Source organism: Saccostrea echinata, unplaced genomic scaffold, assembly GCF_033153115.1.
Source record: "Saccostrea echinata isolate AGI-Se365-2 ecotype Australia unplaced genomic scaffold, CSIRO_AGI_Sech_v1 ptg000044l, whole genome shotgun sequence".
NCBI classification, from domain to species: Eukaryota; Metazoa; Mollusca; class Bivalvia; order Ostreida; family Ostreidae; genus Saccostrea; species Saccostrea echinata.
Window position 1 is genome coordinate 1283856 of NW_026889793.1, and position 23624 is coordinate 1307479.

General features: G+C 33.2%; 1 protein-coding gene across 1 annotated transcript; it reads right to left on the reverse strand.

Annotated features, from left to right (window-relative positions):
* Positions 1–4939: 4939 nt before the first annotated feature.
* LOC133201425 (uncharacterized) lies at positions 4940–23400 on the reverse strand. The gene is made up of 2 exons (XM_061337228.1): positions 22615–23400; positions 4940–5113 (listed from the first exon to the last, which is right to left on the reverse strand). Exons 1-2 carry the CDS (start codon positions 23398–23400, stop codon positions 4940–4942), a joined length of 960 nt encoding a protein of 319 aa, XP_061193212.1.
* Between the last annotated feature and the right edge of the window lie 224 nt (positions 23401–23624).

Sequence of the window (23624 nt, forward strand, 5' to 3'; positions counted from 1 at the left end):
CATTACCAGTTTTATTACTTTAGTTGCTATGAAAAAAAAAAGATAAATAATATCAGGCTCTTTTACAGAATGGATTGTGAAAGGGGGCATTATCAGGAAAAAAGACAGCTGAAAAAAATCTTTGACTATGAGAACTCTCTTAACTTCTTATTTTGTTTTGGGATAGAGGATTAGGGTCCATTAGTGGGGGACCAGCCTTTCAATGAATATTTTTAGTTTAAATTAAAATATTACAAGTAAAAATTTACGTTCAGAAAAATCGTTTGGGGGGGGGGGGGGGGGGCTACATCCCCCACAACCCAAAATTCGTTATTCCCTAATGTTATATTCACCTTAGTGGATGTCAGTAGCAAGTGAAATAGCTTTCCAAAACTATTATCAATTTAGAAATTCCCGATCTATTTTTCGACCAATATGGAGAAATAAATCCTTATGTTTACCTGGAAGGTGACAAAACATAGTATTTTTTCTAATTGTTGGATCTCAGCCAATTAGAGAGATAAGAATTAGTCAATTATATAACAAATTTATTCATTTTGGTCCAAAAGCAGATTAACAATTTCTGTCCTATACACAGTTTAAATTTAGATGTAAATGTACTTAGTTAACGCAGTTAACATAGAGCATAAGTAAGCTTGATTGATTTTTCACTGACAAGATATGAATGACTCTGGTACATGCTATTACTTGTATATTCACATATTATTTCCACTGTAATCGAATTTTCGAGATTTTAAGCTTTGAAATCTCAAAAAAAAAAGTTGTATTGTGAAAATTTCGTTACGGTAGTAAATCAAAATATCAATTTTTTTACTGAGTTAACTATAGTAAACTATAGTTGTCTATTACAGTAAATTTTTGTTAGGGAAGCAACGACAAGCCTGAATAAACTTTGGATGGGTGACCGCTTCACTTACAGGTGTAAAAACAAGATGTGTTGGTGGTTCAGATAAACATTGATGCCCCCGTGTTGGTGGTTCAGATAAACACTGATGCCCCCGTATGGCAGCTTATAGCGGAAGTTAAAGTTTCTCATATGCAAGTCAAACTCCAAGATCAAAGGAAAGAAAGTCAATGTCACAAGGAATACACTTGTGAAATACGATAGCACTTATGGCATATGTTAAAGAATTTCAAAAGTAGGTCAAACTCCAAGGTCAAGGTCAAAGGATCAAAATTAGTGGTGCCAAAAAAGAGGTCTTGTTACAAGAACTACACAGGTGAAATATGAAAGCCATAGCACCAACCATTCAAAAGTTATGGCCAAAGTTAAAGTTTTTCATAGAAGGTCAAAATCAAAGGTCAAAGTTAAAGAGTCGAAATTGTTGGGTCCAAAAGGAAGGTCATGTCACAAAGAAAACTTTTATGAAATATGATAACCCATGTTTAAACAGTTTAAAGTTTTGGCGAAGGTTATAAAATTTTTAAAGTAGTTCAACCTCAAAGGTCATGGTCAAAGGGTCAAAATTGTTGGTACCCAAGGGAAGGTCTTTTCACATGGAATACATATGTGAAGTCTAAAAGCCCTAACATCATTCGTTCAAAAGTTATGGCCAAGGTTAAAGATGAATAAATTTTGCAAAAGTGAATCAAACTCCAAGGTCAATGACAAGAGGTCAAAAATGCAAAAATATACTTTGACATTTAAACTTTTCTTCAACCATACTAATGCATCAAGAAAAAAGGCACACTTATTTGTAAAATTTCAAATTCTAAACTATGACTAAAAAATACACAAAAACTATTAAGTTGTTAAACATTTTTAAAGTGGACGGACGGCACAATACCTAATTATGTAACTAAAACCATGCGGTTTTAGATGTGTTTTAGAGTGCTATATTTTAAAAATGAAATTAGAAAAAAAATATTTTTTATTCTATCCATTAGATCGATAATGCAATGTTCATTTGACAAGTTCCATGGTTGTAGATGCATCATTTAGAGTTCAAAATTTCCTAAGAACAAGAACCTTTAACATAGTGATAGTTTGTCCCTTTGACTAAAGACTAATTTTTCGCAGATTTGAACTTAAGTACTCTAAAGGTGACATTGTTGTTATCCCTAATGAAAGAGACGAAGATACCGAACAGTGATCGATCTCACAAAAAAATCTTCAGACAAAACAAATCTGTGAACAAGGCATAAAACATGTACCTCTGGAAGTAAAAAAAACAAAAATATAATAATTGATATCAAAATACGACCCAACGATAGAATTGTGTTTCCTAACAAGGTCATAATATCGACTGTAGTATTCTCGAAATTCTACCTTTAAATCCATGTAACATCAACTTACCTGTCCAATTAAAAATTGATCGTATTCTCAGTATGCTCCCTGAGTATCGAAAAAGGTGGGAGAAATAAACATCATATGTATATGCATGACAGCAGTACATTACTACATAAACAAGAGATGTTTGTGAAACACTTATGCCCCCCCCCCCCCAAATAATTGAAATTTTTCTAAGTCCAAGGGGCATTACTCTGTTCAAAATTGCTCGATCGTACCCAGAACAAAACCTGACCTAGATATTCTTATGATAAATCTGTACACCAAATTCCGTTTCAGTATGTGCAACCTATGCAAAGAAAATGAATAAAAACTGCAAATAATTGGAATTTTTCTAAGTTCAATGGGCATAACTCTGCCCAAAATTGCTCGATCGTACCCAAAACAGAACTTGAACTAGATATTTTTATGATAAATTTGTATACCAAATTTGATTTCAGCATGTGCAACCTCTGCGAAGAAAATGAACGGAAACTGTAGGTGGACTGACAGACCGACCGACCGACTGAGAGACAGCAGCAAGGCAAATTATGCCCTCCCTTCTTCGAAGGGGGGCATAATAAGGAATGTTGACGATGGAAAAGGCGAAGTTGTCTCGTTTGTGATTCACTTCTTATTTGGCCCTTATTGCCTATAATCAGTCAAACATCCAAACATGAAACAGATATGTCAGACTCTTGTGGTATCATTTATTTAGAGTTCACTAGCATATGTTGAATCGACATATGAACATGATGAATGAAAATAACTATTTTTAATTGATAAATCTGGATGTCGAGTTGAAAACATGAAGTATTTTCTTCTTATGTAGAAATAATTTTTTTTAACAAATTCTGCTTCATAGGAAAAAAAATAGGTCAGCTAATAAAGAAACACATTAAGTGCCCTTTGACATTTCCAACAAACTACTAAAAAATTGTCAATGAGGAATTCCGGCATCTTTTTAATATCAACTTAAGAGTACTAGTGTATAGAATTAGAATGATTTTTAAAGAGACACCATGACGGAAGAACGGGAAAATTGACAAAAGTAGAATTTTTGCATGACACATGAACATTTTGTTCAGTTCTTGAAGAAAAAAGGTTTCAGAAAATTACAGGCTTCAGAACCTAAGAAATCTACTTTTATGGAGAAAAATAAAAGTAAAAAAAATTGTATATAACCCAACAAGAAAATATTGCTTCACTTCTTCCTCTTTATTGCACGAATGCGCTGAAATGTTGAAGAATTTACCATGGTGTCAATTCCATTTGCTATATTCATATTTCACATAAATCTTTTGTTTTGTGATACAATTATCGTAAAAGAAACACATGATTTCGACTCATTACATACTTAACAGGGAAATTTTATTGATGGCCGATCACAAGCCATGAAAATTTCCGAGTCCCATTTTTTTGGAAGAAGCATTGTCTATGATATCAAAAAACCTAGTTAATTTATTATGAAGAACGGTTTTATAAACACGATACAGTGTAAAAATGTGGTACGTTTTGATGTTATTGACTTTAAAATACAAAAACACTCATATGGTGATTTTAAATTTTCTTAAGGTTTGGAGTTTTTGATACTCCTCATCTGATTCACACCACTTCCAGAATTTGTCTGAAGTTTCTCCTTTACAGATGTTAATATTTTGGTTAGGAGTAAAGATAGGGGCTTGGTAGAGCATATACTGGACCAGGCAGTATATTTTTGTAAAGTTGTAAAGATTTTTTAGGAATCCAGTGTAGAACAAGTCTACATGGTCGAGCTGAATTTTAAAAGTATTAAACAATGAAATGTGATTTTGAAGAATTTCATCCTTAGAATGTTAATTATGAGTATATGTTGGATTTCCAGAGGTAGAATGAAAACCAAGTTCTTGTAACATAGAGTTATAATGACGCGCCTTACAACCTAAGACGACATTAATTATTACAAGCCTTGTATGCTGAAACAATAACATATTGTTCATGTAGTCTAATTCTTTTATCACATCCGATTTGGTGAAAACGGAAGGATAGATGGTTGTCATATTGCCTTTTAGCTCTCTATCACGACATCATCATTTCTGACAAAGTGTTCAGGTCTTCTCCTTCAACGTCCCCAGTCAGCATCAATATGTTGGCCCAACGTTAGGCCAACAAAGCTCATTTTGTGGGCCCAATGATGAATGTCAATGTTGGCCAGCAAGTGCAAAGTGGGCATTTGTTGAGCCAAGATATTGGCATTGCATTGGCCCAACATTGCATTGTGATTAAATGGACGTTGGCCCAATATCGGACTTACATTGGACTTAAGGTAGTTATATTGGCATTGCATTGGCCCAACATGCAGAGATGTTGGCCCAATATTGGACTCACATTGGACTTAGGTAGTTATTTTGTTGGCCCACTAGTGGAAACCTGTTGGGCCATTGTTACTACATAAACCTCAAAGATACATTGTACCAACGTAATTCAAACTGGATAAAAGAATGTTCAAAATATTTAACTGCAATTTATTAAACATATCCTTTTCAGTTGACAAAATATTCTGTAAGAAGATACACACTGCAAATTCCTAGTATCAAGAAAGTTCACTTTTCAGGATTTTTCATGTTTCACTGCAAATATCCAAACTCATGCACAAGTATAATACTTGGCATAATTGTTAGTTCTTGCATCCTAAGCTCTGTCTGTCCCTCCTATGGCTCCTGTAGATTTTCCCCTCTTCTCATTCCTCCGATCCTTATGTCTTTGATGTCTATCTACGTGCACTTTGAAGTTTCTGCTCTTTTTCAGCGAAGCCACCTCATTAGCTCCAGCATGGATCTGTTTTTCCATCGACCCTCCACATTTCTGGCAAAAAATCGAATGAAGTACAGGGTATTACATTTGAATATACATATGTATCGGAATCACTTCAATAAAATAATAATCAGACAATAAATATAGTTATTTCCTAGTATGTTTACAGAATATCAATAATGCAATAATGATGGGTGTGAATCAAAAATTCAAAATTAACGAGTGACACACAGACAGACTTAAGCGCGCCAAATGCGCTTTCACTCAAGGTAACAGCTAAAAAATTCGTGTGATATCAAGCACTATACGCTGCACTGACATCCTTGTAAAAGAAATAACACAGGACTTACTTCATAGATGGTCTTATACACAGAAAATGGGTAAAGTTTTGGCACCCATGACGTTGACACTGATCGTCTGCTGGTGCCTTAAAACACATCCGGAATACAGTAGAAAACAAAACCGACATATTCCAGAAAGCATAATTCCGGGATTCTACACTTAATGTACATGTAAGTGGTATTTGTGGGAGATACAATACAAATTACCCACACCTTTCCTCTGTCCCATTTGAAATGGAAATCATTAAAAAGTGGGGAAAGCTTAAAAAATGGGAAAAGATGGGCACTGATGATGGAAATCTAGGTCCTGATAATTTGATTCTGTATAATATGCAGAAAGAGCAAGACCAGTTGACAAGAGAACTTATTTTAAAAAAGTTTTCAACGAACTTTTAAGAAACAGTTTGATGATATAACTAAAGAAATAGAACTTTTATCTAAAAAGTTAAACATTTTGTAAGAGGACCTTAAAGAAAAATGCATAGAACTAAATTTTAAGGACCCTCTATACACCTGTGCAAAATATTTTTTGGACATTGAGTAAATTATATTGAATAAAGTTGTAAATATTGAGCTTATCAATTTAATTTTCAATATATGGTGCGTGGCATTTACCCCCAGGAAAAATGTTCAAAGACAATCAAGTTTCAATGAACAGAAATCACTATTGTTTACTTCCGTGGAGAAAATACATGCGAATAAAGTGTTCAAGTAATTTATCTTGGCTATCTGAAATGTTACGAATGCTTGAACTGATTACAAATTGAGTAATATACTGTAAATTTCAATTTATTGGAATTTAGATCTAAGGGCAGATCACTCTAACTGCAGAAAAATACTAAAGAATCAGAACTCTTCACTGTGCAGTGTAGAGAGGGTTCTTAAATCATAACTGTCATTAAAAATAACAATTCTCATACTTTTAAATGGCTGTTGACCTCAATGATTGGTATTATACGTAGTAAGATCTTCTTGTTAATTCCTGCATTTTTTAAAATTCACCTTTACAATTTTAAATTCATTTCGTGGTTTTACAAACGTACATGTTGCTATTTATGGATTTCGTCTTGTTAACTCCATTGTTTTTATGTAAAACACTTTCCTGTTTTCAATAGTTTTACATTCAGGAGATGATATGAAAGAAGCTATGATGGATTTTTGAGGATTTTTTAGTAGTTAAAAAAACATGTACAAATAAATTTATAACTTATATTGGAAGAAATAAATAAAAAAGTGTATGTATAAAAATGAAGATAACCAATAAGAAAGGGGGGTTAACATCTGTTAACTATAGAAGGAGAAGTATACAGAAAAACGCCTTTTTTATTCTTGTATTGTTTTGAATGAAGAACATGGAATCTAGTTCAGCGATTAGCAATCTGATGGTTACGGAATGTGAAAAGGAATTAAATCAGTCTGACAGAGTTCATCGAAGCGGTGATTATTTATAGTACGATAATTGCTATGATGACACTCTTATCCGTTAACAGTGTTATTCTGGAGGAGAAACGAGAGGGAAGAAATATAGCAAAGGTACTGGAAATCCGTAATTGCAATCAATGGAAGAGCGAAAATTTAACAGCAGTACTACTATCGCGTCCCTACAACAATAAATTGCCACTGAGCGAGGACATGTTTGTGCTTATTTGTGATAAAAAAAAACAATTGTCTATAGATATTCAACGTTTTAAAGGACGTAATGCAACAGTAGAAGGAATTCATTTAAATCTCAATCAGTGGTTATATTTAAAAACATCAATGAGACAGATAGATTCTACAATTGAAGAAATAGAAAGCGTCAGACGAATGGCATCCTTTGTATATATAAGATGTTATCAATAGAATGTAACTACATGTATGTAAACTAAAGATGACGTTTTCTTCTATATATGTGATCGTTTACATGAATAATTTATCAAGAATACTATGACGACAGTTTGTACTGCGAAAAAAGTAGGAGTGTTTCAACATGAAAATTGATGACATTGTTGACATTTCAAATTGCTTTTTCAAATTGTTTTACGGTCTACTTAAATCTGCCCAGGTTGGAATTCTTAAATAATGTTCATTACACAGGTAAAACATCTGAGTTCCTTGTACATTCCAGCGCGTCGAATTTTTTCACATGCCAGGTAAATAAAAACAAGTTAATTTTTTTTTAATTAGTATGGGTCATACCACAGAAAATGAAATAATCTACATCCATTTCGTCTCTGTCTCGGATGTTTAAAACGTATCATGTTAATGACCAAGCGTGCAGGATGTTGATCCAAATTCCCTTTTAATTGGTTATTTACAACAGAACATCTTTCAAAATTTAAATCATTTACATTTAATAAACAAAAATATACAACATAAACTGGATTAATTTGGGTAAATATCAATGACAGTGACAATGACAATACCTTTATTCTCATAAAACTTGGTACAGTTGTAGAGAACAAAAATTAATACAAATACAGATGACAATGCATATTGCGTGGGGAAAAAAATTTAACCAGGAGAGCGAACTCTCTCGATAATCTTTTGTATAAATTTACAAACTTTTATCAACTATTTCTTTTTTGTGATTTTAAACAAATTCTCAAATTTATATACATTCGGTTTCACAGTATAATAAAAATATAAATATAATGACCTTGCTTGTTTTAACATGTCATCAGTACAATTGAACAAATAATGAAACTCAACACCAATTTCTTTACAATTACATAGATTACAGAGTCTTGATTCTCTAGGAATACCGTGCTATCTCCCTGTTTCAATAGGGAGCCTAGCGTTACCAGTTCTAAATTTACAAAAAATTCTCAAAAATGTCAATGGTAAAATATCAAAACATTTCTCAAAGGATAATGTACTCTTAAATAACATGTTATTTTAAAAGTCCTTTTGGTGAATTGGACATTTCACTATACCATGATTGTTTAAATTGATTTATAAAAGTATGATATACTTTATTTTTTAACCGTTTGACATTAACCGTATTACATTTCCAAATATATGATATGATAAACCACATTCATTTAAAATTTGTTGTACAAATTTGCACCATGGTGTTTCGTTTTTGTTCATATTTAGTGTCAGAAGTTTTGAAGTTTTGAAGATACCTTTGAATTGTTTGATGCAATCAACTTAGCCCAAAAAGTAATCATTCTAACCTTAATATTAATAAACAATGGCTATCTTACCAGTGCACCATATACCATTATATTTGGGGTAGATGACTTCACATTTAAGATATGTGTACAAAATTTAAGACGTAGTTTTTCAATTAACAAAGAATTATTAAAACCCCATATTTCACAAGTGTATAACAAAATTGGTTTAACAACTTTATCGAAGAGGTCAAGCTTACATTTCTTATATAAATTGTATCTTCTACATTTACTAATTGCTCCATACATTGCTCTTGTTGCTTTGTCATACAACTCTTTTGTATTAATATTTACTGACGCACTTTTACATAATGTAACACCAAGATATCTGTATTCACTAACAATTTCCAATGGTACTTCATTATATCTAAAAACTATATTGTGATTCATTTTACCTCTACCAAAAATAACAATTTTAGTTTTGTTAATATTCACCTTTAAATGCCATTTTCACAATATTTTGAAAAAATATCTAATCGATGTTGAAAATCATATTGGTCTCCCGAGAGCAAAATTGTATCATCTGCATATAACAAGACATACAGTTTCACATATAAGCTAATATCTTATCCATTTTCTCTGACAATGTTGTTAAACCATTGACATCATTTGCAACAGGAAATTCTTCTTAATCATTGACATACAGTGAAAACAGAATAGATGACAAGTTTTCAACCTGTCTTACAAGGGAAAAAAATCAGAACTTTGTCTATTACAAAATACTTTGGACTTGATATTTTTGTACATATTTATTCTAAAACACTTTCCATCTATATTATTCATCAAGATCTTGTTCCATAAGTCTATATGCCAGACAGAATCAAAAGCTTTTTCAAAGTCAATAAATGCACAATTTAATTTCTTCTTCAATGATTTGTAAATTTCTGTTATAGAATACAAAGAATATATATGATTCTGAGCGGAAAAATATTTGCAGAAGCCAGCTTGATTTTTCAGTATAAGAGAATTTTTTCTGTATATGTACTTTATCTTTCATTCAAAGCAGAAGTAAACAATTTACCCAGACAACTAATTAAGGTAATTGGTCTATAATTCTTTGGATCCGTACTACCACCCTTATTTTTATATATGGGTATCATATTACCAACCAACCATTGTGATGGGAATATACCTGACTCAAAGATTTGGTTAAATAATAATACATATAGTTAAGTTTTCTGTGGTATTTTTAATATATTCATTAAATACTCGATCTTCGCAAAAAATTATATTTAAGCATACGTATACATTTAGATACCTCTTCATATGTAAAAGGTTGATTTATAACATGATTTAATTCTACATTTGAGAGCATTTGAAGTTCTTCCTCTGTTAATACATAATGATTTTCATTATCTGAAGTTCAATTACCACATTACTTGTAAAAATTTAATAGATCCTGAATATCAGCATTACATTTTGGTTTACTCTTATTAGTATTCAGAATTTTCCAATGTTTTTAGGATTTCTTGTGCGTAAAAAATTCAATTTCTTTGTCATTTCCAATCTGTGTTTATTCCTTGCACACTTAAGTTTACGTTTGTACTTTTTTTCAAGTTCATATAAATTACTTTCAAATATACAACTTCAATATTTTTATACATCCTTTTGCTCTTCTATAGTTTTGCCTTGCAATATTATATTCAGCTGTAAACCATGGTTTCTTAAAAATACAGTGTTTCTTTCTTTCACAACTCTTTGTGTACCAAAGGTTTTTCTAGCACTTTCCACTAAGATTTCACAGGCTTGACTAACTATTAAATCGATAAATTCCTGTGTTTTATTTTCTGTTTTACAATTTTCTAGTTCACATTCTAATTTTAAAATTTTATCTGGCTTTAAATCTACGGAATTTTTATAAGATAAGCCTTCATTGTTCCTTTTCTTACGATTTCAAAATCTTGTTCTTCATATGGTGAACTATTGCTTGAACAAAAATTATTTCCGAATGATAGACATAAGAAAATAGGGCTATGAATATCAGATAAAAAAAAAAAAGATGAAAATGGTAATACCTGCATATCTTGTACATACTTTAAGAAATTTGTGCTGACTATACAATAATCTACAACACTGGTCTGCTTGCAAGTTAATTCTCCATTAATATGTCCTTTTGTTCTACCATTCAAGATATAACAATTACAGTTTTTACATACATCAATAAGCTTTCTTTCATATTGATTAATTGTTTTATCTTTTGATTTCCTTTCTATTGAAAAAACCATACTTTTCTAAAATAAACACATCTTGACTTTCTTCAAGTATTATGTCTCTCTCTAATACAGCTAAATCATTTTCAGTGAAAGAAATAGAGTCCTTCTCGTTGGAAAGTCTACTATTAAAATCACCTAATATGCATACACAGTTACATTCATTTTCGCTTCTTTTTCAATTTCCTCAAAAATTGTAATTGATGAAAAACGTGAATTACAGGGGGATACATAAACATTTCCAATTACAACATGTTTATCCATTCCCAATAAATTTCCATTAATTTTCAGCCATAAGATTTGGTCACATTCATTTTCAATAATAGATATATTAGGTACATAATTATTTTGGACATAACTAATCCGCTTGATTGTCGAAATGATAACAGAGGTCTGTGTCTACTAAAAGCTGTATAATTTTCTAAATTAATTAAATCTGCACTATCTGTTTTTGTTTCAGACAGAAATATGATATCATTTTCATTGATAAAATTTGTAAATTCTTCTTCCTGTAATTTTGAAGTAAGCGCACACACACTTAGACTTATTATTTTAAGTTTCTTTTCCTTCGAGAGAGATATTCTTGCTTGCTATGGTTCCCGGATGGATTGAAGACTGCTCTCCATGGTAATCCTAATAGCCGTTTCCTTCAATAAGACTTTCCGTTGCCGAACGTACCAGTGGAAAAACGTTAAAGTTTGCTTGCCCGTTTTCTCTGGTTAACCCCTCCATTGGCTGTGGTGGCGATGACACAACATTAAAATTTGATTGAGTTCTGTATCGTGGTGTTCTTCCATAGGTTGACATTCTGTTTTTTACCTTCCATTTGAAATTCTGTATTATTGCCCACTTTCCTGATAAAGGCTGTAATTTCTTCTGCTTCTACTCGTTTCCCATCTACCATAACTTTGGCTGGTATTTAATCAATTTCCACTCTTTTCCCGTCTATAATTAATTCATCCATCACAAGTTTGGCCTTTCTTCATTTTTTTTTTATTTTATTTATTTATTTATTTTTTTTTTAATTTTTTTTTTTGGCTTCCTTGTAATATGGGTACAGTTGCTTCATTCTTTTTGTAATTTCTCTGGGGAATTGCTCATTTACTCCATATGGTTTATTTCGTAGCTTGTTTGGAGCGGCGTTTCTGACGCATTCTAGATCTTTGAAAAGAAGAAATTTCGCAACAATTGGTCGTTGTTTAATAATGATTTTTTACCAATTCTATGGACACGGTGGAAACCAATGTCTGACATAATTTCTAGTTCATTTTTATGAAGGCTTCAATTACTTCTTCTGTGTTTTCTTCAGCTTCTTCTTTTATTCCGTCAAAAACCAAGTTGTCCCTCATAGACCTCATTTGTAAATCTAAGTTAAGTTCTCTTAATTCATTGACTTCTGTTTTCAACGCTGGAATCTATTTAACTGACTTTTTGATAACATTTACCTCTTGTTGACATTCCTCGTGTAGTTTACCTATGAAGGTCAGTCTGTTTTCTAGATCGTTGACCTTGACTTTCATTTCTTTCACACAGTCTATCTCAACGTTAATAGTTTGCACATTTTTTCTAGATCATCTAGCCTGTTCTCAATTATACTAAGCTTATCTAACTTTTGGTCCATTGTCTCTAATTTCTCCATAAGGGTTTTCATACCGTCTTGCATATTACCCTATGCTGGTCCCCGCACACTAGCCGAGTTGTGACCTACATTTCCCATTTTATTTGTAGTTGGGGAGATACAACCGACAAATTGCCCGTGGTGTCCCTGTGGCCCATGAGGAGAATACGTAATAAATTGGGGTTCCTTGATAGCCCTGATAGCTTGGTGTGGACTGTTGAATCGACATTAAGTTATTACAAACACTATATTCCATTGTGGGAGCTATTGCTGGTACACTATTTGTTTTTCTTGGTATAATCACGGATGAGTGACTTACATGAATCTTTTCCTCGCTTTCACCAGTAATGTTACCATCTGAATTCTTCCGTTTCTTTGTTTCTTTCTTCTTCTTGGCTTTCGGCATTCTTTAATTCGTCTTTACTCATCATTCTAATCATGTTCCACCCATAATTACTGAATATTTATCAAAATTATGGAGCCAAATTTGAGGTCCGACATTACTTATCCACGCATGCGCCCAAGATGTTCAACTCGTCAATGACGGCTGTCCTTTATTACGATACGATTGGTCTCAGGACTGGTATTGAAATATATCCTCCTGTCCTACTGCCGTGGAAGCCTACCTACACACAAAAGGTATACGTCTTGCGCCCAAGACTCTGGATGTGACCGTGTCTTGTGTCGGGACATCTAACACACAGGATTAGGACCTGCACTGGGTAGGACCTTACCCATGCACTATATAATGTCAAGATAGACATACACTTTACACATTTTAAGTTATACAGTGCATACACATGTACATATGGTGTACAAATAGCATAAAGATGCTTTACTACAATATACTATACCTTTACTTTACACTTTATTACAAATATTACAGAACAGAGGACATACTAACAGACACAAATGGGACACCGTACAATCATTACTCGAACACTTTTGACCTACCATACATATAAATATATAAATATAATGAATCTCAAATTGCAAAACAGTTAAGGTTGACTATGTTGAGAAAATTCCGAAACTGGTTGTTTTACGATGGTTGTCCGGTAAAATCGTGGACAAAGCGTTTTTCTCGAAAAATAATGGGCACAATAAGCTGAAATTTTCAGACAGTATTTAAGGTCCTCCGTTTCCAACGGAAGACCTTCTACTGTTTCTGATTAAGATTATTAAGGTCTTCCGTTTCCAACGGAAGACCTTCTACTGATTCTGATGATTAAGATTATTCTTATTATTCTTTTTTTCCTAGACGATAACTTTGAAGCTTCATATCTTCCACATTTCAGAACGGAATTTGTTCAAATTTACAGAGATTGTGTAGTTTCCAAGCTCTTTCAAAGTTATTCAACACATTTCAAACATTCTCATCTGCTTACGAGTTATTCCCCTTTTATTCAAATTTTAGTGGCTTTGGTTTCAGACAAAGGCTCCGAGACTGTAAAAGCTGGAGCTCAAATACTATTGAATTTGAAAAGTAGAAACATTGTAATTGTGCACATTGTTTTTTTTTTTCTGATTTTTGCATTCAAAATGGTGCTAGAGAGGGGTCAAAATTTAAATGCAAACATATTTTCCTTTATATCTTATATAACTAATATTTTGTTAAAACATGTAGAATAAAAGTTGTGCATAATTGCAAGATCTTTCATTTGATATCATTCAAAAGGGGCCGGCCCCTAAAATTTAATAATTTGCATCTATAAAAGAAGCAGTGGTATCAAAAATTATTTTTTATTATGTCTTTGAAAGACATATTAAATTAAATTAGGTCTCGTGTCGGGGTAGGTACTGGCATGAAAAGGATCCGTGGCACCTGATTCCACCTCTGATTTTAAAAGGTCCGTGTTTGCACTGATCCTGATTTGTGTTGTATGAATGGTCTTTTGAGCTTGAATATTGATCATTTTCTCCGTATTTACAATTTCATCCCTTACTGTCCAAAGGTCGTAAGTACCATGTACGTTGTACATTGTACATGTATAAATTTTCAGTCCTTCACCATTTATATCCCATTAAAATTTTAATTCCATCTTTTTTGTTAACATTAAATTGCTGGAAATATAGTCCAAAAAAATCCGGAATGAAAAAAAAAATGTTAGAAATGAAATTATTAATTGCAAATGCAATATAAAATTCCGGAAATCAAATGAAGCGAAAACTGGTACCCCCCCCCCCCCCCAGCCACCCAAAGAAACTAACAGTACACACTTCGACGCTCAATTGATCACTCCAATGAACACATGGAATCGTTACATTTTTTTGGAGTTTTAGAGATAAAATGAAAGACCTTAAAAATTTTATAAATAGGAAAGCTTTGTCACGGATATTAATCGTTGCAGACCTTGTTTTTCATTTATTTAACGATTCGCGAATAAAAAATGTCACGTATGATTATTGGTTTAAATCAAAATAGGTTGTGGATTTCCCTTGGAATTCTATACAAGCCCTCACCTACATGTATACGCACCTAAACAAACAATCCGATTGACATTCTCGGCTCTTAAGGAAAACATTGTAGGGATGTGCGATTTTATTGGTATACCGGTATATCGTGATTTTTGATTGCGTGATACGGAAATTAAAATACCTGTATTTAGGTACACAATTATTAAGTCCAGAAAATTATTCATTTACTTGTTTAAACTTTCAAATTACAATTACAAATTACAATTACAAAATGTTGAAAACGGTAAAAGAAAAGCATCCTAGCATACAAACATGTTTTATATTATGTAAATAAAAATGAAAAAAGGAAGTTTTTTACGCATATTTAGAGAAAAAATTAAGGATATTCATTTAAAATCATTTTAAAAATTGCTTGTAAAAATATCATAATATTATCTTGATATTCTGGGAAAAAATCATGATATATCGCGATACGAAATTTTTGGCGATACCCATCCCTAAAACATTTTATTCATTTAAACACCCAATTTTATGTTAACGCCTCTAAAATCTACCTGATTCAAGATCAATTATATACCGCCTGTCAATCATTAAAAAAAACAATAGCTTCTGATTTGATTGACAGGCCAGCTACCTGTGCTACCTGATAATCTGAGTTTGCATGTTTTGAAAACAATTGCCTGGTCACGCGTCAAACGCTTTCATGTACCGCGTAAATAGTCGCTTTGCATACCTCTATTTAAAAAATCAAGACACTGATTAGTGTTGGTAATTTTATTTCAAAAAAATAATTGAGAGAAGATAATTAAATCTTGACTTCATAATTTTTTTTTCAATCTCCACTTGTAAGCGATATGACGTCCAAAATATCTATAGAACTTTTAAAACAAAGAAAATCTAGCGGCTCTTCAAACAAGTCCATTTTCCTTCAATGACGGGGACTGGGTTGTATTTAATGCTAATTTTCCTCTTAGTAAGGTTTCAAACGTGCTTTGTGGTTCACTAATAAATTATTTAAAACAATAGTGTTTCTTTTTTCTTTTCTTTTTTAATTTAAGTTTTAAAGTTAACAGGTCTTCAAAAAAAAATAAACGTTAAATGTATCTTCCTTCGTTTATTATTACAACAAACTATAAGTACCTTTAAACTTTAAGCATCGAATAATTAACGATCATTAACTGTACGCAATGTACGTTTTCCGTGTTCACCTCGATGTTTACAGTTATGTAACCCAACCCGTGAACCAACGTTGCCGAGGTCACCAGTGTACCAGCCACCTGCGGTCATAAACAGAACAAACATCTGAGATCACGATTTAAATCCATTGTGTATAAACAACGATAAATGGAGAATCATGCTTTTTATTTATATCGAATCTTTAAGATTACTTCATTTCATCTTTGATTAAATCTTAATTCCAAACTCAAGTACATAAAATCATTTCGAATTTTAATCGCTTTCATTGGCCTGTGTATTGTCGACGCAACCATACAATTTAAAAAAAAAAATTTCTCTATCCCATGTTATTGTTTTCTTTTTTTGTGATTGAAAAAGGTGCTACGGCAAATAATTGCAATTAGTGATGGAAGTCTTAATACTTCTGTAAAGTGATATACATTTAATTTTACTATCATTCTCTTGTTTCTTCATTTATTGTTCTATTTAATATTAAATAAACAATATACATAAAATAATACTTTTCAGCATACAATAATGCACGCCTTCTTACAGCACACAGTTTACATTCAGCTCTGTCCCTTTGTGCTTAAAATTGTGTAACCCAATCCACGTTCACACTTGGCCGCGAAGATCAGCGAGCCGCGGTCATATCGGTGTTAAAACGCATTGTGTACTCAGCGATTAATGGAAAATTGGGTTTGAAATCATTTCAAACCTTTCATATTATTTTATTTCACTCTATCTCACGCTTGTTTTAATCAATCCTGTGCATCTGTTCATTTCATCTTTATATGGACCTACCCTCCCTGAACATATTGTCGTCCACAGGTACGCATTTATTGATACCGGCGTCAATATGTGCCCAGGCGAGCTTTTCTCTTTCACAGCAGAATAACGACAAAATATACCTTACATATCGGTGCATACTGTCATCGGCGAAAATACGTACTTATTTATCAGTAATTATATTAAGCACCCTCTACGGTGCTTCTTGTCTGCCAAACATGTACACGTTAATACATGATAATTGACTTCTTCATGTTCTTTTTAAAAATTATATGCTAAAAAGATGGACACATTTGCCTTGTAATCTGCAGGAACCAAATGTACGAATCATTCATAGTATAAATGTCCAAGTTAAGAAGACGACTTGGTTGGGAGACTATACGACAGCTAAGAAGAAAGGGAAATGTTACCTTACGTTGAAATACTAGTACATTGTCAAAAGTGAAATATTATGTGTAATAGTCTTAACACTTACAGTAACATATTAATATATCACTTAATTAATGAAAAACATTCAAGTAATAGGCTAAAAGCAAATGTGTATATTCCTAGTGGATCGGAAAACATGTAATTACTTTTCATTGCCACCGAATCAAAATTTTACTTTATTTTAAAATTCTAAAAAATAATAAGTGTCAAATAAAATCAAGCTGACAAATGAGTAGATTGTTTGTTTGAAAATAATAATACACGTCCCCGATGATCGCACCAAAACATATCGACTCCTCGTTGTCATTGACAGGTACCGTACAACACTGTGCTATCACCGCTTTATACTGTTACTGGGTTTTGAAACGACAATGAAGCAAAGCAATTACACAATTTGATTTTTTTTTTGGAGGGGGGGGGATTAAGTTTTTATGGTCTGAGTCTTCTCTCCATTTTTTACAAATGTTCGTTCGTTTCTTAGAGTGAAATTCCTGACAAATAACGTTTTAAAATAGTGGAGCGATAGCCCAGGGATAGCATTTTTTTTTTCTAAATTTGAGTCAAAAAATATAGAATTTTGTACTAAATAACTCATCTAAGCGTATTTTAAGCATATTTTAAAATATCAAGACAAATATCGGAAAAAAATTCTTTTCCTACGAGGGGCACTCAATAAATAATGCCTCAATCAGATTCCATAAAAACTGGGTTCAATTGAAGATTTTTTCGCTCATGATTTAGTTCAAAATCTATTAATGGCCGTTTACCTTACCAGGTTTCATCATCGAATACTCCATTGAGAAGCTGGCATATAACCCCTATTCGAGACACTTTATGAAAACATGAATGGTAAGTCATCTTCCAATAAGACTAAAATTAGAAGCTACATCAAAGCATGTGTCAGACTGGAAAAAGACTCGACATTTTCAAAAAATTATGTGATGTGCATGGTAACATGTGCACGTCATTAAGACAAGTTTACAGATATTTGAGCCGATTCAAAAATTAACAAACAGACGTTGATGATAAGCTACGACCTGGAACGGCTTCGACTGATGCAATACTTGCAAAGGAAACCAAAATCGTCCATATTGATGGTCGATTGACTATTAAACAGTTAGCAAATTTAGAAAATATTTCATCGGGGACAGTTTTTTTTTTTTTTTTACAATTTTAAAGAAATACTTGGCCTCCTAAAGGTTAGTGAGCTCTGGATACGGCATCTTTTAACAGAAAAATAAAAATGCTTGCGTCTTGAAATGTCTACGGAATTTCTTTAAATGATGAAATATAGATACATCATCTTAAACCTCAGAGAAAAATGGATAATACTTGTATGATATGGTTAACTAAAAAGGCAAAACGCCCTGTTATCGCAAAAAGATATGAAAGTACAAAAAAGAGTTTTATACGCAATTTTCTTTAACAAAGAAGGTCCTGTAGTTCAGGTTGCTATTCCAATAGGCTGATCAATTACTGGACACGTATATAAATATTATGTGCCGAAGAAAGTTAAGAAACATTACGAAAAGAAAGACCGAAGTCTGGAATCCGTTACATTCGACTTCTTCATGACAACTCCCCAGCACATGAATCCTAGGTCGTAAGATCATTTCTGGAAAAAAGAAGTTTCACGTTTTACCGTTATCTCCCTTCTTACCAGAATTGTCTCCCTATGTCTTGTTATCTTTTCCCCAATTAAAAAAAAAAACTTGCCGGGAAGAAGATATGATTTAAGGAGTGCTTTGGGTTCTGCCATATATCAGTTCATGAATTCCATGCCCAGAAAACATTAAATGAATGCATTCAAAGCATAGATAAAACGATTGACATTATGTGTGTCTGTCAGAGGAGAGCATTTCGAAGGAAATCTTTTCAAACCATCAGGGTAGCTCACTCGGAAGAGCGCTAACTCCGTGATCGGAAGGTCGTGTGTTCGAAACACGGCCGCGACTGACCCAAGTCGATAAAAAATAGGTACAACTGTTCTTTCCCTAAGTGCTCGATTCTTTGAAGTGAGAGTTGAGGGTTCTTTGGATGCCACCTTAAAAACCGAAGCTCCCTGTCACGGTAGCCGTTCGTACGACAAAGATCCTCACTGCTGAATGGCCCTGAGTGCTGAGTAAAGGTCTAAATTTGAAGCTCTTCACCGCTGATGTGATGTAACATTGATGTCATTATTTATTGAACGCCCCTCGTATATCACAAGAAACCAAATTATCACCAGAATGCTAAAATATCATGTGTTACATCTATGATACGTTCACTTAATAAGCGCGCCCAGAATCCTGCCAAATCCTAATCAAAAGCGCCCTCGTTCATTGTATTTGCTCTTTACAGTTAAGGAGGAAGATTGCGCAAAATTTTGAATGCGCTATTTTATGTACATTGACACTATGTGCTGCGAATGTTTACACCCTTTGTCCTCAGAACATTTTTTATTATGTTTTACTCGGGAGAGAGAGAGCAATTATAGCAATTTTTCTCATAGGTCTCGTTATTTTTTGTACTTAATTCCACAATTCTCCATCTTCACAGTCTTACTGATGAATTTTAAAATTAAGCATTTTATTGAAACTGCTTTATTGAAGCTTGAAAAGGACAATTATGCGTTCAAATCGATTAATCTATATTTTAGTGAACATGCAATTTCATAAAATCGTCATTTCAATCATCCATATTGTTTTATTCACATTTCCTTCTTGTTTTACTGAACGACTGAATTTAAATTGTGTTGAATACATTATTTCACTTGTGCGTTTCATGAATACTAAACAATTTTGTATTATTTACACATCAATAACATTTAAAAAACAAAAAGTAAACATTCCTTAGGTAAGCCATAACTGTTGGACGACAATATGTGCAGTGAGGGTAGGAACATATTGCTGCCGATGTAAAAATGTACACATTTGTTTTTCAGCTGTAGAGAATATGCGTCAATGAACAACAATATATGCAGTGAGGGAAGATGCAAGTTGTCACCAACGGCAATATGTACAGAATGACAATCTGAACCGTCACAAGGGACAAGTGCATACTACATTTTCAGCAAAGCTCTATTTTCAAGAAAAGCCCTCCTACCCACCTCCGGTGTATGTACAAATTTTTATGACACTTAAAAGTCAGACGACCCACTGATTCACAGTTAATTGCTTCAAAAATAAATATATCTACTAATATTGATTGATTGTTTATTGTTTAGCACCGAGTCGGCAATTTTTAGGTCATATTTCGGCAGCGCTGTTCTTAAAAATGTAACTGTTGATATTAGATATTAGTATACCTCTTAAAAATGGGCCTCTAATTACATGTACATGTACGTTATTGATACAAAGTCAATTCATTTTGATAAAAAATATCCACTTATACTCATCACAATTCTGTTTTCTAAGTAAAAGTCCTTAACAAATGAATAATACGATGATCATGATTTTTTTACGATGTAGATACAAGGTTGAGTGCTCATAACAATCATGCAATCAGTTTGAATGCTAGATAAACATACGTAAAGAAGAAGGTTTCTTAAAAATTAAAACGGTGAAGATGAGGAACATGTGCAGTGATCAATATCAACAAAATCTACAAACAATACACTGTGGGACGTGGAGACCGGTCCTTCAAATGAGACCGTATAAACAGAGGTCCCGTGTCGCAGTAGGTGTTAGCACGAAAACGATCCCTCACTGCTCAATGGCCCTGAGTGATGAGTATAGATCAAAATTTGCATCTCTCCACCGACAACTGGTGGCGACTCCATATGAGTGAAAAATTCTAGAGAGGAACGTTAAACAACACACAAACAAACAAACAAACAGTACAGATTCATAAATCACGGACCCTGAAAACAAATGTGGGATTAGGCGCCTATAGGAGGAGTTAACATTCCCTGTCGACCGGTCACATCTGTTGTTAGCGCTATACATATTTATAAACCGTTTTACTTATCCCCACTTTGGAGTCTTGACGCTGAAGCGTCTTTTCATTTTACATCTTGTATATCATCATGAGACAAGTTAAACAGTCTATATATATATATATAAGAGCATGCAAATATTAACAATGTAAGCAACTGAAGACAGAACAAAAAAAAAGAATATAAATTGAAAATTATAGTGTCTTTCTTAAATATATGATCTAAAAACTATTAAGCTGACATAGAAATAAATTACATCACCTCATGTAAAAGTGTGTTCATTCTTAACATTGTCGCTTCCTGAATCTTGTGATATGGTTTTTGCTGTAACGAATTCTGATAAGCCTCTATAGACCCAAAGACATCCCCACAGATTTGTTGGCAAATTCCAATTATTTGCCATGATATATCTCTTAGACAAATGGGTATATAAGCCCCATCATCATAGAACATCAGAGTCTGTAGCTCCCGTAGATATTGCCGAGATCTGACTGTGTCACCAAGTTTGTGGTAACTCAGTATTAACAACATGTGAAACATTACTAGGGGTGGGATATCTAAATAAAATTTGGTATTCCTTTTACTTATATTCTGCTCTAATACAAGTTCATCAATGTAAGTGTACACACAGAGTAACCTTGTACATACTACTTGAATTTTTAATTTGTTATGCAATGATATTCCAAACATGTAGTGTCTGTACACATCTTCATTAACTGCAGCAGTATGTATATTATAAGCCAATTGTATGCTACTCTGTGCTGTATATAAACAATTGAGTGAATGTTCATATCTACATGTTCTGTACAAGTACATAGCAAAATACAGAATGTCTGACACGAAACCTAATGAACATGACAGCTTCAGCAATACATTTGCTTTAGCAGATGCTCTGTAATACATCTTATTACAATGTTTATTCGGATATGTAAATCTCTGTATCAAGTTGGTAGTGGCCCGTAACACCACTGATGTCATATTTTGTAATACAGCAACCTTATATTTTGTCAACGTTCCGCTCATAAAACTCTCTATCTGTTTCATGTAAACGTAGAACTCCTCAATACAAAAAATACACCCGTTCAAGTCAAAGTCGTTAAAAAAGCTACTATCTAACTCAGTGCTTGATATAATACTGCTTTCCTCTGTACGGACTGTCAATTCTCTGTTTAATAGGGCGTTACAAAGGTAAGGTCTCAAGGTTTGACTTAATAGCAGACAGGATATCCCCTTACAATACAAATCATATAAGTTATTGAACAATGAAGATTGGACAAAACCAATGACTTTCAGTCGAAACATATTGTTCTGAGGAATAAAAAAGTTTGGACACTCTCCAATATGTACCCAGTATATCAAAAGTTTAAAGCATTCCCAGAAACAAGACAACAAGTTTGCTGGTGTCCAAGTCAAAACATTCTTATTCTGAATTGCCCAAAATAGACATGTTTTTATGAAATATGAAGAAAGTACTGGTGTAACGTTCTGAAAATTAATTACCTCTTTAAGGAAAATTTTAAAGAGACCATAGCACAAAAACTGACAATGATTCATTGAATAAACAAGTTTTTGTTCTGCTAGCGAGAATGAGATTCTCCATTCATCTCCATTTTCAGGTGTGCTACCGATGGGAACAACATGGAATCCTCCGTTTAATATATCCGATACAACATTTTCGGATGGCCAACCTTGTTGTCGACATCTTTGTATCCATGGTAGAGCTCCTATCGGCCAGTGCTGTGACTGCAAACAGTATGCATTGTCTACTTCGTTTTCTTGTTGTACGACAATCGTAGAACAAGGTCCATGGAGGAAAGGAGAGGCCCAGCCGTGACATTGGGACCAGATTAAATGCAAATGGTTCTCGCGAAACAATGTACTAGATATATAAACTTCGTTATTGCTCATTATACAGGAGGATCTGATTTCTGGACTAGTTGATTGAGTCATTAGATTGAGTCTGGTAAATCCTGGTGGTAAACCCTCACACTCCATCAGAATCACGCTGTGCTGTGGGATATGGTAGAAACTGATCTGTGAGAGATCGCATATAACCTTGTGGTCTGTATACCAATGCATGAAATCTATATCAGAAGTAGGTAGTCTGAATCCCTCACGTCTACTCCCACTCGTCATTCTGTCAAATCCCCGCATGATGTACACAGGTTTACTCACCATTTCCTCAGTGTCCATCTTTTCCCTCCTGAATATCACTTCTGTAGGGCTCCCTACTTTACGACACAGTCCTACGTAAATCGCTTCTGAGAGTCGAGGTATATGATGCATTCCGATTTATCATAAATTTGTTTAATAGCAGAAATCTGAAACGCAAACATTCTTTTATCTTTTGTTTACTTGTTAATACGTATTAAATAAAATATCAATGTTAACTGAATATTTTTAAAGGGCTTTTTTTTCATTAATTGAGGCCGCCATAAGTAATAAATGTCAATCTGAGAAGGACTTCTTATGATAAACGTACACATTATATGCTTATTCTTCTTCCCAAA

Coding starts and splice junctions, on each gene's coding strand:
- LOC133201425 (XM_061337228.1), bottom strand. CDS start 23,400: ATGCATCATATACCTCGACTCTCAGAAGCGATTTACGTAGGACTGTGT. Junction 5,114..22,614: donor TTAAAATTTTCCTTAAAGAG/GTAATTAATTTT, acceptor ATTTTTTGCCAG/AAATGTGGAGGGTCGATGGA.